Source organism: Ammospiza nelsoni, chromosome 1, assembly GCF_027579445.1.
Source record: "Ammospiza nelsoni isolate bAmmNel1 chromosome 1, bAmmNel1.pri, whole genome shotgun sequence".
Classification (NCBI taxonomy): domain Eukaryota; kingdom Metazoa; phylum Chordata; class Aves; order Passeriformes; family Passerellidae; genus Ammospiza; species Ammospiza nelsoni.
In genome coordinates, this window is record NC_080633.1 from 153,255,284 (window position 1) to 153,273,594 (window position 18,311).

Genomic DNA, 18,311 nt, shown 5'->3' on the forward strand with positions numbered 1-18,311 from the left:
GGGGAAATTAGGCAAGAAGGAGGCAGCCAGGATGGAGCTACTCCCTTAGGGATGGCACTTCTGGATTTCCAGGGTTGTTTATAACTTTTCCATGCAACAGCTCCAGGGGGTGCCCCACGTGCTTCCATCCCCTTTGCCATGCCAGGATCCTTCCCATCCCAAAACAGAGGCACCTGCCAAGTCCAGGCAGCTCAAGACATGACCTTAATTTTAAACCTGGCTGCCAAGGGCAGGTCTGGACTCCCAAGCTTAGCAGAACAAGACCTGAGGCCGTACCAGCCCCGTCTTGGCCCTTCCCTGTGCCAGCCATTGTCCCTAAGAAGTCCTGAACTTGTGGATGGCATGGGATGAAGATTGTTCCAAATAGTTCAGTTGTCACCGTGTTAGGAGAAGGATGTGGGGCAGAATATGGCCAGCCAAGGTCATGGAATTGGCTTGTTTGGGGTTTTTGGATCCCTAGATTTGACAGGAAGGGATGCAGGGTGAGGAGAATAAATCGGGCAGATGGATGGAGCCAGCTCAGCTGGAAAAGGCAATAAAATCCTTATTGGATTTTATTGGGGAGAATGGGGAGACTCATGCCCAAAATCAAAGTATCATTGGCCAATCTTCCATTTAGACTGAGGAGGAAACAATGTGTTGAGGCAAGAAAATAGAGTTTGGATGGAAAAACCCAGAGTAAGACTGGAGGAAGAAGCCAACAAGGAAATCTGGGAGAGAAAACAATCAGGGAATGCAGAGCTGGGGTTGGACGTGGATGGGAGGAAGGTGAAGAGGAAGGGGTAAGACCAGGTTGGGATGAGCTGGAGCCACAAGCCCAGGTTTCCTCAGCACAGCTGTTGGAAAGAACAAAGATGTGGCTTTTCCCAAGTGTTGTTGTTCCTCTAATCCCAGAAAATGCCTGTCAAATGGAGCTGTGCAAGGAACTTAGGGAAAGAAAACCAGCTGGGTGAGTTGCACCCAACTGGTTTCCCTGGGAGATCTCCCTCAGGATGATCCTTGTGCAGAGTTCCTTCCTCCCAGGAGAAAGTTCAGCCTCCCTGGAAGGGTCCGAGGGAGCAAACCTCTCATTCCTAAGATTATCCACAGGGAAGGTCAGAGCAGGGTAATGAGTCCCCTCAATTTTACCTTGATGAGCAAACATAAAAGGTTTATTTGCAGTGTGAATATTTTTTCACAGATGAGTATGAAAAATTCCAGGTTTCTTTCCAGAAACCATCTGTCTTTTCCTACGATTTTCCTTTAAGCATGTTGCAAGATACTTTTCTCCCTTTTCTGAATAATCCTAATGCTTCTAAAGGAACTTCCACTGGCAGATCTTAAACCAGTTTAAAGAAAATGCTCCAGATCCCTTCCCTGCCTTGTTCCCTGTTTCCAGGAGAGCTCAAGAGCTGTTTCCTTCCAGGCAGCTGACCCAGGAGAGGAATTGAAAGGAAGTTAAATAGAATTCAGTTTATTCCAAAATGGAGTCACAAAAATGCCATTTCTGCCAGTGCAGAAAAAATAAAATCTGGGGAGAGGCTTCCTGAAGTGAATGCAGAGTAATTTTAATATATTTCAGCATTATTCCCATTCAACTTGCAGGCGAAAACGCCTCCGCTTTTATCCCAAAACATGGATACATCCAGCAGCTACACCCAGTGTGCCATACCATGCAGCCACACAATAGAATAAAATAACACTTTATTGTGCCCAGTTTCTGTTTAACAACTGGAATATTAAAGGCTTTCTCAGAGCAAAATGATACAGGGTCGAAAATGGGGAAAAAAATATTGGCACGAGAGAATGGCGGGGATAGAATGAAAGGCAAAAAATGCACAGAGTTATAAATGCCAGGAGTAGGAGAGATGGTGGCCACATGGGGCCATTCTGCACGTGCAGGGCTTCATTTTACCCCTTTCTCTCCCAACATCATTTTATGTTGTCATCAGAGCGTGGAAAGAGCAAAAAAAAAAACCCTCCTGATGGGAGGTGACCTTCCAAGTGGGAGGCACAGGGCAGCATTCCCGCCTGATGGATCGCAGCTTGAACCATGCCATGCAAAGCCAAGCAGCTCATTTTCCCCCCCAAAAAAACCCTCAAAAACCCATCCTGAGGATGCAGGCAAGACTGGCCAGGACGCCCAGGGTGAGGAGGGTGGAACTGGTTTTCACACTGTTGGCCCCACTCATGTTGCACAAGGAGCTCTCGCAGCAGCTGGTGGCGACTCCGGCTATGCCAATGTTCAGGTCAATTGTTGGGCAAAATGCAGAACATTTCTTGGTGATTCGCTGGCTCCGGTCACTGCCTGGAGTGGGAGGGAGAGAAAACAGCAGGAAAAGTAGTTCAGTTTTTCATCTCAATTTTTTTTTTTTTTTTTTTTTTTAGGCAGGTTTCAGTCATAGCCTGGCTGTGCAGTCCTGTGGGGAATTTATTATTCTGTCTTGATGCCGTTGGGTTTTCCCTTGGGTTTCATCACATTCCATCATTATTTGTGTATGTGTGACCTATGGACAGCCTCTCCAGGCCTTACAAGTCCTTTGCTGGTTTCAGGGCCAGCTGAGGGCAAGAATTTGGGACTTATTTGTACAATGTGAGATTGCAAGACTTTGGCACCGTGCCTTGGGATTGCTTCTTCCACAGCATCCGGCACTTTCCATTTCCACCACTTCATGGGCCTAAACTTGAGCTTGGAGTTGAGACAAGGAGTTTAATAATAAAAAATATAATAAAAAATAATTATTTTTATTCCAGCATCTCCCTGTCCTGAGAGTGTTTAATCAGCAGTATTAATTTCTGAGTTTAATCAGAAGTATTTTTACGATATGTCGCAACAGACCAGGGCCAAGTTCCCACCTTCCCAAGATTTGTTCTCTGCACACTAAAATCCTCATTAATTCCTCCATTGTACTGCCTGATGGGAGGAGGATGAGTGTCAGCCCCACCTGAGCCCCACCTTGTCCTCAGGGCCTTGGGAAAGCTCCACACTCACCAGTTCCTGAGGTGGAATAGGTTGTCAGACAATACTTCTCGTGATCCGAGCATTTGGTGGTGCTGAGACAATGGATGTTGGAAGTAGCATCCTTGCAGGTGAAGCAGGTCAGGGAGAAAGCTGCAAAAGAAGCACAAAAACATCCATCAGGTGCCTCTGGGAATATCCTCAGGAGCATAAAAACATCCATCAGGCACTTCTGGGAATGTTCTCAGGAGCACAAAACTAGGGGTGGATGGATGGAGGATCCATCAAGCCCAGTGGCCACAGGCAAAAAATTCCTGCATGGGTTAAACTTGGCCCCAATGACTCTCCAGGAGCCAGATTAAGCTCAAGTTGCTGCCACAGCTGTGGTTTGCTCATTTAGGAACCTTCAGGGATCTTCCCTCTGGATGTTTGGCTGACTCTTCCTTGAATCCATTAAAACATCTGACATCTCCACTGTGTTTTTGGGAAGAGCAGCCCGGTGTCCCACCACCTGTAGCGTGAAGCTCTTGGGTTTTCTTTCCAACCTGGCCCCTCCAAGCCTCAGTTTCTGGCCACTGGTTCTTGTATGGAGACACTGGACCAGGGAATCTGTGGCTGGTCCATCCCTGGAAGTGTCCAAAGTCAGGCTGGATGAGGCTTGGAGCAACCTGGGATAGTGGAAGGTGTCCTGCAGGGACATAGCAGGGAGGTGGAACTGGATGATCTTTGAGGTCCCTTCCAACCCAAAGCATTTCAGGATTCTATGATTTATTCGATGTGGGCATCAGAATGGTTCTTTCTCTCAGGTCATCCTGAGAGAAACCCCAGAAACCCTGAGCAAAACCCCAGAAAAACTTGAGTTAGGATTACTGTCACTGTCTAAACTGTGTCTTAAATGGGGTGTGGACATGTGCCATGCAAAAAAAAAAAAAAAAAAAAAAAAAGCAACAAAACAAAACAAAACAAAACAAAAAAAAAAAAAAAAAAAAAAAACAAAACAAAAAATTAAAAATAAAAAGACAATATAGACAAACATTCAAAGGTAGCAACTGTCCAGGACTTGCTCTGAATACCAAACACTAAAATGAAATGTTTTTTAAGATCCTTTCCAACCCAAACCTTTCTATGATTTGGGTTGATTTTCAGAGCTCTCCTGTGCCAGGGGGAGAATCTTGGATCTGCAGAAGTCCAGGCTCAGCAAATCCCTGCCTTGGCTACAGCAGATTCCTTTTCCCAGCCATCCATGGGGGAATAACTTCCTTGCTCCACAAAACGTGCACATCTGGAACACTCAGCATCTGCAAAGTGCTTTGCTGAAATCAGTGAATGAGAACAGCTGGCACTCGACGAGGCTGAAGCATCATTGAGAGCAAAGAGATCCTTGGGGAAGGATTCTTTGCATGATAAGGGGAATTTCCTCCTCATCTGTTTATCTGGCTGCAATGTCACCCTCCAGGGATTAAACTCATCCTCATTTCAAGAATATCCCTGGCTACTGGAAGTTAATGCCGCGCTAATTCTTGCGGCAGCTTTGTCCTTTAGCTTTGCCTTCCTTGCTCTTCATCTTCCTCACTCCTCGCCCTCACCCAGGTTTCTTTGTGGCTTTGTCAGCGATGTCCCAACCTCACCACTGCCCTCATTTGACCTTGGACAAGTCCTTCTGGCCCAAACAGGCTCCTTGAGTGTCTTGCTAGCCCAGAATTGGCTCCTTGAGTGTCCTGCTGGTCCAGATCTGGCTCCAGCTCAGCCCATGACTGCAGGATCACTGTTTTGCTTTTAGCTCTCTATTCTTCCTCTGCCTGTGTGGAAATTCTGCCTTCTTCTCCCACTCCAGCCAACATCCCCATGGCCTTTCCTCTTGTGGCCCACAGCCCTCACATTCCCTACTCTTCCTTTGTTGTCCCTCACTGGCTGGCACTGAGCAGAGGCCACCAGACAACTCAGATTTCACCTCCCACCATTCCTGTGGTCGTTCCAAAAGTCTCAGACTTGGCACCCGGCTCTCTTTGACTTCATATCCAGACTTTTTCAATTTGCTTCCTGTCGTGGTCGTACCCATCTCCAGAAGCTCCATTTGTCCTACCTGGCTCTTGCCTAGTCCTGACCTTTCAGGCACAAATTTATTTTTTCAAATCTGGGACCTTCCTTTAAATTGTCCTTGTCCAAAGTGTTTTGGTTTCATTCTCTTTTCTCATGCAAAATTCTCTTATATGGAATATGATATGGGATATTTCACCTCCACCCCACTGGGAACCACCCTTTCCTTACAGAAACACTCAGCTCCCAAACTGGATTTTCCAGACACAGAGCTCACTTTAATCCTTAATAAATGCAGCATCTTTAATCCAGGCCAATTCCCAGAAAATCTTCCTGAATCAGTGCAGGAAACAGTGGAGCTGGTTCCACGCCCAAATCCTGTTTCATCCCAACCTCCCAAAACTCCTAATTTCAGACTCCAGTTGCCCTCGGAGACTCCTTGGCGGGAGAAGGCAGAAGCACCACTCAAGGATGGATTTTTCCACCACTCTCTATGCTCCAGAGATTTCTGACTCACCAATTAATCCAGAACTCTGGGATTGGCTCCTAAACTGGCACACCCTGAAGTCAGGGAGGACAATTTTGGTCAAGCTAGAGAAAAACACTATAATTTTATTTCTTGAGGTGTCTGTTGCAACAAGGGCTGAGAGTGGGAGGAAATTTTATTTCTTCCAGATGAAACCTTGAGTTAATCCAGGCTACTTTGGGATGTCTCCACACTCACCGAGAGCTCTGCTCTAACTGAAGAGAAAAACATTCCTCAAGGAATTTGCTGTCTCATTCCTTGATCTTTAAAAAAAAATGGGAGTAAAGCTGCAGGAAAAGATCCTTTTATTTGCCTTAACATCCTGAGCTTATGCACAATTCCAAGTTTCAAGCCTGTGAAATCCATCAATAGGAACATTTCCCTCCTCAAATTGAGTGGTAGCCAAAAAGATCTGTTAGTCCAGGACCAGAATGGCTAAAAATTTGCAGGTCAAATCCTGTAGGAAAAAATACAGTTTGCAAAAAGGCAAAAGCCCCCCTAGCTGATATTCCCTGCCTGTCCCAGAGCACAAGGTGTGGTCACTGGCAGAGTCCAGCCAGGAAAATTGAGGTGCAGCTTCCCAGTGCTCTCCCAAAAAATCCCCCAGACAATTAACAGAGTGAGAATGGGACTCTCTGTCTCCATCCCAAACCTGGGATCAGCTGGGAATCCTGGAATCATTAAGGCTGGGAAAGACCTCCAATCCAGGTTCAGCACTAAACCCTGGCTCTGAGCACCACATCCTCGGATTTTCAGAACACTCCCATGGATGTGATCCCAACACTTCCCTGGGCAGCCTGGATGCTCGATCACTCTTTCCATGATGGAATTTTTTCCTAATAGATCAGATTCCATGATCTTAGTGGTCTTTTAAAACCTTAGGGACTCTGTGATCAGCAAAGTTGCACGTGGAAGCAACAAGGAAGGGCTGGGAGCCAGAATTGCACCTTCTTGTGGCTCAACCACCTCATCAATTTAGGAAATGATGGTTTGAGATGCAACCAATTAAAAAAAAATTTAAAAATCAGGCTTTAGTGCCAAATCCAGAGATTTACTGCACATATTACCCTGGATATCCCTCAGGGATATCCCTATTCCCATGGAGCCATCCCAGGGGCTGGGCTGGGTCTGTGGAATTATCTGAGGTGGGAATCTCACCCCCCACTCCTCATCACCCCTCCAACTCCAGGTGGGGTTAAACCCCCTGTCCCCTTTCTCCTGGAATAACTCCTTCCTGACCCTCCAGCTTCACCGTCCACACTGCAAAAATCCTGGAATACCAAAGCCATGCCCCAAAGTTTTGGGATGTCTCCCCAATCTTTTCGGGACTCACCGCTTTCCGTGCACAGGGCGACGCCGAGCACGACCAGGAGGAAAAGCTTCATCCTTTAGAGGTCTGGGAGTCTCCAAAATAAGCAGGGCTCGGGCAGGGCAGGTTTTATACCTCTGCAGTGCTCGCTTTGATCCAGAGATAATAACCAGAGGCTGCTGTGTCAGATGATGGATAATTGGGAGCAGCGTGTCCGGGCTTGTATGGAGAAGGGCGTTTTTTTGGAAATCGGGAGGGGGGTGTGTTTTCCACCACAACTTCTCCTTTTCCTGGTTGTTTCACAATGCAGCTGCTCCAGCTGACGTTGAACTCTGCAACAGTTTCTAATTCTGGAGAAGTGGGGGAAAAGCAAAACATGAAAACAAAGCAATTTTCCCTGCAAAAGAATAAGGGTTTCTTTTCCAGGTCTCGGAGCGGGCTGCATCCTCCAAGATCGTGTCCATGCACATATGGAAATGGAGGGAATTTAAATTTAAAATTGAATTTGGGATGGGAACTTCTCCCAAATGTCTCACAGGATTGTAAAGGCAGTGAGATCAGAAGAGCAGAATCCTTCCACTGCTTTTCATAGGGGGCCAGGCATCATTTTCTGTCTCCTTTTTAAGTTCAAAATCAGAAATATTTCTGAGATGTTTTTTATGAGGAGAAAATGTTATCTTATAAAAAAATAAATTCCACAGAGCAAAGGAAAATGTCTGTGTAAGTTAACAAATAGAAATAACACCCACTCCCATGGCATGGAACAAGCTGGGAATTTTTTCACAAATTCATTTAAATAAAAAGTCAGGGAGAAAAACACAAACTAATTAAAGCATGGAGAAGGAGGGGCTGGCTACTAAACGATCTTAACTCATTAAGTCTTCAGAAAAAGAAAATTTGTGAAATGCCAAACAGGATTATTCCATTGGATTCCCACATTGCGCTCTTTATCCCTCCTTTTTAAATTTTTTTTTCCTTTAAGTCATGTTTCATCCAATCTCCATGAATAAAACCAGAACCTTTCCCACCTTCTTGGGGATTGCCGTTGTTTTTCCCTCCCACTGTTGCCTTTCTGCCATCGAGTCGCAGAACAGAGGCACAATCCCAGAAAAGTCGAGCTGGATCCTCTCACGTGGCCCTCGGAGCTGCAGGAGCTGCCCCAAATCCTCTGCCAGCGCCCTTGCTGCTCTCCATCTGCTTTATCCCCTCTCTCCTCCTCTCCAACTCGCCCAGATCCCCATCTCCCATGGAATATTTTGGGCTTCTGACATGCCCCACCTCCAGCCCTCCTCTCACCAGGAAAACACGCCAGTTTTCCTGAAGTGATGTCAGTTTTTCCAACACCTCCAAGCTGGACTTATAAACACTGTCCCTCTGCAGCCCTGCGTGAGTAAGGGAATTTTGGCTTTCCCAATAGGCAGAGCATGAAACTAATTTGGAGCAGGGGTGGCAATTAGCCAGAAAAGCTCCAAGGAAGGGCGAGGTTTGGCTCTGTCGGCCTCCTCGTGGCAGCCAGCAGAAGGAAAACAAAGCTCCCTCCATGCCAGTGCAAAATATTGCAAAATATTTTATTTTCTCCAAGCCAGGATAGATTTAATGAGGTTTTACTGGTAAATCCATGTTTTCTGGGGCCTATCTGGAAGGCTCCAATCCCGAGGAGATGCTGTTCCATCCCAGAGCCAGCCCACGTTGGGGTTTATCTCCAGCAGCATCCCCTGACAGGTTCAGAAATAGCAGCTCAGGCACTGCTTTTTTTTTTTTCTCTTCCCTCAAAATCTCATCCATGCCAAACCCTAAAATATCTCCTGTCTCCTGCAAGCTGCTGAGATTTGGAGAGGGACAGAATGGATTTCTTCAAGGCTTTATTGCAGGATTCCTGACAGATTTTCCACGAGATGCTCCTGAAATCTTCCAGCTGGTCCATATGGCCCTCTGATATTTTGTCCCTACCAGGGCCAGGTGACAGAATGAGAGGAGCCCATGAGGGCAGGAAGGACACAGATGACATGAGAAGAACCGAGAAAAAGGAGAAGTTAAAATCCCAGTTTACAAGAATTTGAAATTCATGAAATTCAGGACGATTTTGTAAAAAGCAACAGGGGATTTAACTGGAGGTGAAAGTGGAAGGTGAGGTGGAAAGATTTATTTCCCTTGGCACAGAGGAGTGGAGGAGGAAAGGAGGAGAATGTTTTGCTTATATTGTTCTAAACCTGGTTGAAATCGTCACATGAGAAGGGCAAACAATTTTTTATTTTGGGTGGAAAATGCAATTTTCATCAAACAAGTGCTGAAATGCAAAAGTAGCTGTGAAACTCAGATGTTGTTACTAAATGTAGAACTTCAAGTTGGCTGAAAGCTTCGAGAAGCATCTCAGAAACTATTGTGATTAACATAAAGTGATTTTATGTTAAAAGTAATTTTTAAAAGTGCAAAGCCCTAAATTTCTGGGGAAATAGTCCCCTCAGAAATTCTGCAACAATTCCCCTTCAGTTACTCCATTGAAATAAATTCCAGAACATCCTTCCCAACCAGAAATTAAATCTTTATAGGATGACTAAGCCTAATCCCATTTCTACAACTTTCACCAAGCACTGCGGTTTCTCCCCATTGCATGGAAACACATGGAATTTGCAGTGCTCTTGGAGTAGGATTCCCCTCAAATCCAGCACAGGATTCCCATCAAATCCAGCACAGGATTCCTCTCAAATCCAGTACAGGATTCCTCTCAAATCTGGAGCAAGATTCCCCTCAAATCCAGCACCAGATTCCCCTTAAATACAGCACAGGATTCCTCTCAAATCCAGTGTGGGATTCCTCTCAAATCTGGAGCAAGATTCCCCTAAAATCCAGCACCAGATTCCCCTGAAATTCAGCGCAAGATTCTGCTCAAATCCAATACAGGATTCCTCTCAAATCCAGCTCACGATTCCCCTCAAATCTAGCACCAGATTCCCCTCAAATAAAACAGGGCTGGAGGTTTTTTTTCCAAGTACCACTATAAAGACCCTCCCAAAATTCAGTGCTGCACTTTTCCTCACTCTCCAGCACCAAGATTATTTCATTTGCCTGTTTTAGCTGTAGTTCTGCTCCTCCAAGATCTCCATCCCATTCCCACCATTTCCAAGCCTGGAAATGCACCAGAAACCCTGGAAAGGGACAGAGCAGAGACCTCCCCAGTCACCTCAGACACCATCACCTTTTCCAGGCTCTTCCTGTCCATTTCCCACAGGAAAACCAGGAGCAATCACCCAGCAGCTTCTCCAAGCAGGCACAGGGGTCTCCTTTCCAGATTCCAGCAGTATTTTCCTTACCTTGGGCATCTACAGCATCTTGGGGTGGGATCTTTACCTGTTTTAAAATCTGGAGCAACCCACCTTGCAGAGATCCCAGGAGAACTTCCCAGTGCAAATACCTGCAGGGCCAAATTCCTGGTCGTGTCTCAGCATCTAGAAGACAATTCCCGCTGATGTTTGCAATGGGAACAACACAAACATCTCTGACCTTTCCTTATCTCAGAGGGATCTGGGAGATCATCCAGCTCTGTGGAGTGTCTGGAGCTGCTGGATGGAAGAAAGTTAGAAAAGGCAGCTTGGAGAAGGCTCCCAAGTGCTAAAAAGAGGAATTCTGATTTCTCAGGCTGGCTCTGGTGCGGATGCAACAAACACACTCTAGAATAACACAAATCTTTATTTTGTCTGACAATTATCACACACGTGCTATCAAAACAGCTTTTCCAGGGGAAAAATTAGTATAAAACAACAGGGGGGGAAAAATAGGTGTCATGTTGGGATCTGAAGCAATGTCTTGGAATACAACAGGGTCACTCAACCTTCGGCTTGAGGTTTCTCACTTGGGGAATTTCTTGTGGGTCCTTGGGTGGTCACAATCTCCTGCCAGGCCTGATCACAATCCCACCCTGAGCACACAGATCAAGCTTCCCAGGATTCCCAGCAGGACCACGGCGTAGTTGATCCGGATGCTGTTGGCGCCGCTGAAGTTGCACAGGGAGGTTCTGCAGCACTTGGTGGAGTACGCGGCCATCCCGAAATCCACGTTGGTCTCGGGACAGTCCGCAGAGCATTTCTTGGTGATGCGGTGCCCCACGTCCTTGCCTGGGTGGAGAAGGGGGAAAAAAGGAGAGCTGGGATTTAGGATTCTGTTGGAAGAGCCAGCCAGAGGAGAGGGATTTGCAATTTCCTTAATTTTCCACTCAGTTAAAGCTCTCAGGGAGTTTGACAGGGCTGGGTGTGAATCCACAAGTCCTGGATCAAGTGTGGGATGCTGGGAACTCCTTGATTGAAACCCACACAGATTTGGTTGCCCAGGTGGTGGCCAGTCAAAGTTTGGCCTGAAGACCTTGGAGGTCTTTCCCAACCGAAATGATTTTGTGGTTCCTGTAGGACAGCAATTCCAATGCATTCCCAAAGCATTGGAAAGACCTTGGAGGTCTTTCCCAACCTAAATGATTCTGTGGTTCATGTAGGACAGCAATTCCAATGCATTCCCAAAGCATTTTTTCAATGCATTCCAATTCCAGTGCATTTTTTAAAACCAAGTTATTGGCACCCAACCCTTTTCTATTCTCCATCCCAAAACACAACAGAGGCTGCTCCCGAAATCTGGGTGTTCCAGCCAGCCCTCCTGCAAGGTGGTGAGGCCCTGGCACAGGTTTTCCAGGGAAACTGTGTCTCCTCCATCCCTGGAAGTGTCAAAAGCCAGGTTGGAGCAACCTGGTCTAGTGGGAGTTGTCCGTGGAACGAGATGATCCTGAAGGTCCCTTCTATCTCAAAATATTCACACTCATCACATTGAGACACTTCAACCTCAAAATCATCACTTCTTTCCAACAAAACCATCGATTTCCATCAATTCCCTTTAAAAAAGTTGCCCACCAACTTCTAGAAGAAAAAAAAATCCCATTTTTAGGACTCACCCATTCCAACAGTGCTGTACGTGGTTGTGCAGTATTTCTCATGGTCCTCGCACTTGTAGGTTTTCATGCAGTTCCAGTTGGAATGTTCATTGTCGCAGATGTAGCAAAACAGGGAGGAAGCTGGAAAAAAACACCCACAACACAGATTAGTGATTCCCAGCAATTCTCTCCTGGGAAAAAAAAGTGTCAAAAGCCTTGGAAAATACAAGGGGGAAAGTCTGCTGTGAACAACTTTTCCCAGCAAGTGAAATAAGTTTGGGTTTGATTAATGGAGCTGAGAAAACAAATGTAGAGAGCAAATCAAGTTTTCTTTCTGGACTGGAGATTTTAAGGGGTTAAATTTACATTTTTCAGCCTGAGCAGCATTTTTTCTTCCCCCAGGATCCACATTGGCCTTGTTGAAAAACCAACCTCCAAAAGCAAAGTGCTGGCAAGGAGAGGAGGAACTGGCCAAATTCTAGAGGTCAATTTTAAATATTTTCACCCTACATCTGCAAAACCCTGCCCAGACATGAATTAATTAATGCCTGGTGACACCCATGGGAGCCAAATTGAGGCACCACAGTAAAGGGAGTTCCCTGGAAGAGGCTGCCCTGGACAATGGATGGATTATTCCTATCAGCACCTGGAACAGGGTGTTCTCCATGATAATTTTTCCTCAGTGAACGAGCCAGGTCTATCCCAGAGCCAGAAAAGAAGTGGGATATTATTGGGCACAACTGAAGTAAATTGAGTAAAACTTCCAGGCTGGCCATTTGAACACAGATGTGCCTTCTCGTTCCCCAGAGGTGGATCCACAATTGGTGGAAATTGTTTCCCTCCTGCCCAAAATTCCAAGAAATGCTTCTCATTTTGGGGCAGCTGGGCTGCTGCCAGGAAATCCTGCTCCATTGTCACCAGCAGTGAAGAGTTCTTGGTTGAAGGAGAACAAAAATTACAAACCAGCCAGGGGTCTCCATGAGGCTGAGATTTCCCTGGTTCTGTTTTTCCTGGCTTTCTCAGCCCAGGGAGGCTAATTTTTATTTTTTTCTCACAGAACACCCCTTCCAATCAAACTTGATCTTGTTTTTAGCAAGAAAACCTCTCCCAGTGGCCCTTCAATGTTTGTTCTCGATTCAAGCTGGCATCTGAGGCTGATTCTGCCCATGACACTTGGTTAAACAATTCCAGAAGCAGTTTTAAAAGAGAACTGAAAGCCCTTTTAGTCTCTAACTATCCTGAGGAGGAGGGAAAAAGGCCTTCCCTCTGTGACCTGGGGAGCTCTGGGTGTCTCATCACGGGACTGGCTTGCTCTGAAACCTTCCCAGATGCTTCAAGGAAAGTTGGACAGGGTTTGGAACAACCTGGGACAGTGGAAGGTGTCCCTGCCCATGGCAGGGGGTGTAACAGGATGATTTTTAAGGTCCTTTCCAATCCAAACCCTTTAATAATTTTCTGTTTCTCTGCTCTTTTCCAGTGCCAGGTGTTGGAAGCTCAGGGGCTCTCTGTAGCAGGAGGCTAAATCTGTATTGTTGCAAACTGTATTAAAGTTCTCCCCTCCATCTCTCACTATTTCTCCATCACTTGGGAATTTTCAGCCTCCCACCTCTCCTGTGGAGTTTCCCCACCCCGATCTGGGGGCTCCTGCCCCTCTGCAGGCAAAGCAAAACCCAGACCTGGCGAGGATTATTGCAGTTTACAGACCCTGGAGCTCTCCTTGATCTGCTTTTCTGCCAGATTTCCCCAACCACTTCCTGCTGCAGATGGAGCCGAGTTCTCAACACGTGCCTGAGAGCAACTGAAAGTGCTGATGCTCCCTAAGTGATCCAAGGAAAATCCCTTCCAGCCAGGAAGCAATAACAGCTCAAACCATTAGAGCTGCTCTAAAGCCTTTCCTGCGTCTGCCCTCCACCCTCCATTAGCTGGAGTTTTGCAAATGCAGCCAGAAAAAACCTTAAAGGTGCAAATTGTGCTCCTCGGGCTGGCAAATCCGTGCCCAGAGCCAAGATTTCCCAACTGGATATTCCCCCACAATTATCCAGGTACGGCTGGGCCTCCTTTTTTAAAGAGGACAAGAGCAGAGCGTGGTTGTGCATCCCATTCCATACACACTCCCAGGCACTTAACAGCTCTTCCAATTTATGAGCAAAGAGCTCTGAGGCTTTCAAATACCTGCCAGCAGCCTCATTACCTAATTGGAGTTGTGGGGAATAAAGTGAAATGCTGGCAGGAGATGTGGTGCCAAGACCAGCCCAAGCTTTCGTCCACAACAGCTCCTTGAGTTTCATTCAGGAACAAAAATCAAAGCAAAGGCAAAAACCCTGAGCCCTGCTTGATTCCTGTCAGCATTTTTCAGGTCGTGTCTTCAGCTGTGAGTGGTTGGAGCTGGATATCTGAGGGTGTGAGAAACCAGAATTCATCTCCTCTGGGTCACAAGAGAACCCACCCAAGAGCGAGGACTCAACCACACCAAATATTTCTGGCCATGGCTGACACCAAAAATTCCCCGCCAAGACCTCGGCAGCTGCAACAAAAGCTGCCAAACCCTCTCGTCCCTCATTTATCTCCTTGTTTTTCCTCTCCTCCGGCTCTCCCAGCCTCCTTACCTTGTTGGGCACACAGGACTGCAGCCAGCAGGGCCACCAGAAAAGCCTTCATGGTTGGTCCTCGTGCCCTCGGAGCTGGAGCAGTGTGGGAAGATGCACCCCAGGAAGGTTTTATACCAGCCCTGCCTCATCCCTGGCTTCCTTTGATTGCAATAATTTGAGGTTTGGGCAGTGGCAGCACCCAAGGCGTGATCAGTGCTGGGTGTGTTTGTGCGTAGGGACCTATTATGAGGCTGCAGATAGCAATGTTTTTTTACCTCTCCTTCCCATCCAATCTTTTTTTCCGAGGCCTGCCCCTGTCTGCATTGCTAATTTGTGGAGTAATTGAGCTGATCCAAACACGGGAGTCCCTTTTTTGGGCTGAGCCACAAAACCTGGAGTGAGTCAGGGCATTTGCTGGCACCCTCCATCCTTTCTCTCTGCCATGGAATGGGAGCTTTAATATCTCTGGGAAGTGGTAGAGGAGGCAAGGAAAGATTTTTGGGCTGTCCAGAGCCATTCAGAATTTCTATCTCCCTTGTACAAAATGCTTTAGGCAGGAAGAAGCAGCATTCCTTCAATCATGGAATCATAGAAAGGTTTGGGCTGAAAGGGACCGTAAAGTTCCTCCTGTTCCACTCTCATCCCACTATTTCTCCCTGGAGATGTCACTCAGAGGCTCCAACAGCCCAGGCAGGGATCAGGGATGGGGGTTTGATGCTTTTGTTTTGTTCTCCTGTCCTCCAGAACCATCCGGGGTTTCCAGGTGACAATGTTTGTTGCTCCCTGGAGACCATCTCTGGACTCTGTCAGGTTTTTCCAGTCCCCCATGACCTTTCCAGTCTTTCTGGGCTCCCTCCTTCTGCTCCCACACCACCTCTTGACTCAGGGTGCAGAGGAGCCAAATGACTCAGGCTGCAGGAGAGGGACAAAGCGCATGGAGGAGTTAAAAATCTACAAATGGCAGTGAAAATGACTGAGAAATAAAAGAAATCGTGGTCAAAAAGTCTTGGCAGGGCCCTTTGGAGAGAGAAATTAGCAAGGGGAGCTCAGGGTCAAGGTTTGTAAGGTCACAAATGGTGTGGAAACAGAAGAAATAACATCCAGGTGCTCTTTGTTTTCCCCAAATTAGTCACAGAATCACGGGATGCCTTGAGTTGGGAGGGACCTAAAAGGAGCAGCGAGGCCAATTCCTGCCCTGCTCAGGCATAATTCTGGGAAGCTGGACCCATTCCCAACCCCTGTTAGGAGTTTTTTTGCTTTTAATAATTCTTTCTTTGCCCAATTCCTCCTTTTTTTCTACAGCAGCTTCAACCATCAGTGATTCTGTCTCAGTGTCCAGAGGGTGGAGGGGGATGAGCCCCCAGTTTTCCAAGTTTTCTATTCTGTTCTCTGGTCTGACCTTGAGCAGGAATTTTGAACTATTTCATCTTTTAGCAAGGATGTGAAAGGCCCACGTGACAGATAATGCAGCAACAATATTTCAGAAATAATCTGGGGAAAAAAAAACATTCTCTCTGAGCAAGATTCTTTATAAATGCAGGCATGAAAAACATCAGGCAGGAAACGGGATCTGCTGGAGCAGGGAGGGGAAAAAACAGGTATTAATCCATGTTTGTTTAAAGTATAACACCAGAATTGTCTCAGTCAGCTGGAAAAATGGAAAATGAGACTTCCTTCCCTTTCATCCCATCAAAAATCCCAAAATGAAAATGAATTATCACCCCAAATCCAGCTCATCTCAGAGCCAATCGAGCAGAAAAATGCAGCTTCTCAGCAGGAAGAGGGAACAAGGCTTGAACACAGCCCACAAACAAGAAAGAAGAAAAGCTTTGGAATTAAAACAAATAAATGAGCAGTAAATAAATGAGGCTGTTAAAACAAAGTGCAGCTGAATAGAAAAAATGTCAAGTGAGAAATGGGCTGTGGGAAGTGGGAATGTGAGAAAGCTTTTAAATAGATTGGAGAGAGGAGAGGTTAATAATAATAATAATAATAATAATAAACAAGATTAATATTTCAGACAGAAGTGGAAAGAGAGAAGCAGGGAGCGGAGAAATATTGGTGCAAAGCAAAATAATTCAAGACAAACACACAAAGCTTGGGGGGAAATAATTAAGGACAGGCAGAGTGAGGGAAAGGAATAAGATGGGATGGGAGGGAAGTCCCTGCTGTGTGGAAAATGTGCATTTTTCTTATGTCCAGACCCTGTTCAGGTGCTAAAAACAGCCATTCAAGGGGCTGGGAACCTGCGGAATCCCCAAATCCCAACTACTGGGGGCTCCTGTGTGACCTGGATGGGGAAAGCATCACCTGACCCCTATCCCTGTGTCCCCAGGGGAGGCTGCCAAGGCCCTGGGAGGCATCCCAGGCTCTGGCCAGGTCCCAAATCCCAGCTATTCTTGGGCCCTGTTGGCATTGCAGTCACGCCCAGGGCCACTACAAGGGCTCTGGGCTCCAAGCAGCACCATGACACCGGAGGGAACGGTGCCTTTGGAAGCAAAATCCAGTTTTTTTCCAAGCAAGGGGTGAAGAGAGCTGGAAGAAAATCCAGGGCAAAGACAACTGAGGGAGTGGGAGTGTAAATGGTGCCAGATGAACACGGCAGGGAGGTGTTAAAACCATTTCCCAGGGACATGAAAAAAGCAGGGTTGAGGGGACGGCAGCAGGGTGAGGCTGGCAGCAGAAACTGGGCCAGGTGGGTGTCACCTGCTGGGCATCACCCAGTGGGTGTCACAAGGGGAATTAAACAGTTAACAGGGCCTGGAAGTTTCAGGAAAAAGAAACCTTCACCCACTTGGGTCTTGGCAGGCACAGAGGGTGTTTGTGCCAGACTTTAGGAATGCCTTGTGCAAGGCCAGGCCCTTTTGTGTAACTGGAGCCAGACAAAGTGTGGTTTCAACCCGGGATGGAGGGGATGGGATGGAGGCAGATCCAGGGATGTTTCAATGTCAACACTTCCCCCCTTTTTTCTCTCTGGAGGGTGGCTGCAGCCTCAGCTCCCCTCAATGGTGCAGGGAGGAATCTCTGCTTCAGCTCGGGCTTGTGAAGTGCAGCCAAGAGGGAAGGAGAAGGGCCATGGATAAGGTGGGAGGGTGGACGACAGGGATGGTGCTCCCCATGTCCCTGAGTCATGCAGATGGTGCAAGAGGTCCAGCCTGACTCCAGACAACACCAGGCTGCTCTGGTTGTTTCCTCTCCTCCTTCCTTGGAGGGTCAGGGAAGGCTGGGTTGCTTCATCTGGGCCTGCAGTAGCAGCAGGGTTTGGTAAAGAAGCAGAAGTGGGAGATTGTGGGGTTCAGAAACACATAGAAAAGAAGGAAAAGCTGAGCAAGACATTTTGCCTTTTCCACTCAGGCCCGTTGCAGGCAGCCTGCTCTATTCCTTCCTTTCCCAAAGCACATCTGGCACAGCTGCTCTGGCAAGTTCCAAACAACAGAACACAGCTCCTCAGGTCATTCCCATGGCAAATTTTGGGAAATAGATTTGTAGGGAATTTTGGGAGTTTAATAGAAGGCTTATACAGTATGTATTTGTATGTAAACTTTAAAATAAGATAAATATTTTATGGAATAGATATGTTATGGAATAAGATAGATATTTTATGGAATAGATATGGATAGATATGTTAAGATAGGTATCTTATGGAATAAGATAAGTGTGACATTTTGCGTTTTCCATTTAGGCCTGTTGCAGGCAGCCTGCTCTGTTCCTCCCTTTCCCAAAGCATATCTGGCACAGCTGTTCTGGCAGGCTCCAAACAGCAGGACACAGCTCCTCAGGTCATTCCCATGGCAGATTGTGGGAAACAGATTTGTAGAGAATTTTGGGGGTTTAATAGAAGGTTTATACAGTATGTATTCATATGTAAACTTTAAATTAAGAAATGTTGATTTAGAAATGTTATGGAATAAGATAGATATTGTTGAGAGAGAAATGGAGTTAGAAAAAAGTTTTAAAAGATGATTTTGTAAATAAGACTAGATATTTTAGAGAAACAGAAC

At 46.5% G+C, this 18,311-nt stretch overlaps 2 protein-coding genes across 2 annotated transcripts; both read right to left on the reverse strand.

Moving 5' to 3' along the window:
• Nucleotides 1–1,666: 1,666 nt before the first annotated feature.
• Nucleotides 1,667–8,061, reverse strand: LOC132082200 (lymphocyte antigen 6E-like). Its single transcript, XM_059486362.1, has 4 exons — nucleotides 7,839–8,061; nucleotides 6,835–7,160; nucleotides 2,972–3,091; nucleotides 1,667–2,287 (listed from the first exon to the last, which is right to left on the reverse strand). Exons 2-4 carry the CDS (start codon nucleotides 6,884–6,886, stop codon nucleotides 2,079–2,081), a joined length of 381 nt encoding a protein of 126 aa, XP_059342345.1. The 5' UTR covers nucleotides 6,887–7,160; nucleotides 7,839–8,061; the 3' UTR covers nucleotides 1,667–2,078.
• A 2,418-nt stretch (nucleotides 8,062–10,479) lies between these two features.
• On the reverse strand, nucleotides 10,480–14,520 carry LOC132079274 (lymphocyte antigen 6E-like). The gene is made up of 3 exons (XM_059481777.1): nucleotides 14,329–14,520; nucleotides 11,744–11,863; nucleotides 10,480–10,922 (listed from the first exon to the last, which is right to left on the reverse strand). The coding sequence occupies exons 1-3, from the start codon at nucleotides 14,378–14,380 to the stop codon at nucleotides 10,714–10,716; spliced, it is 381 nt and encodes a 126-aa protein (XP_059337760.1). The 5' UTR covers nucleotides 14,381–14,520; the 3' UTR covers nucleotides 10,480–10,713.
• Nucleotides 14,521–18,311: the final 3,791 nt, after the last annotated feature.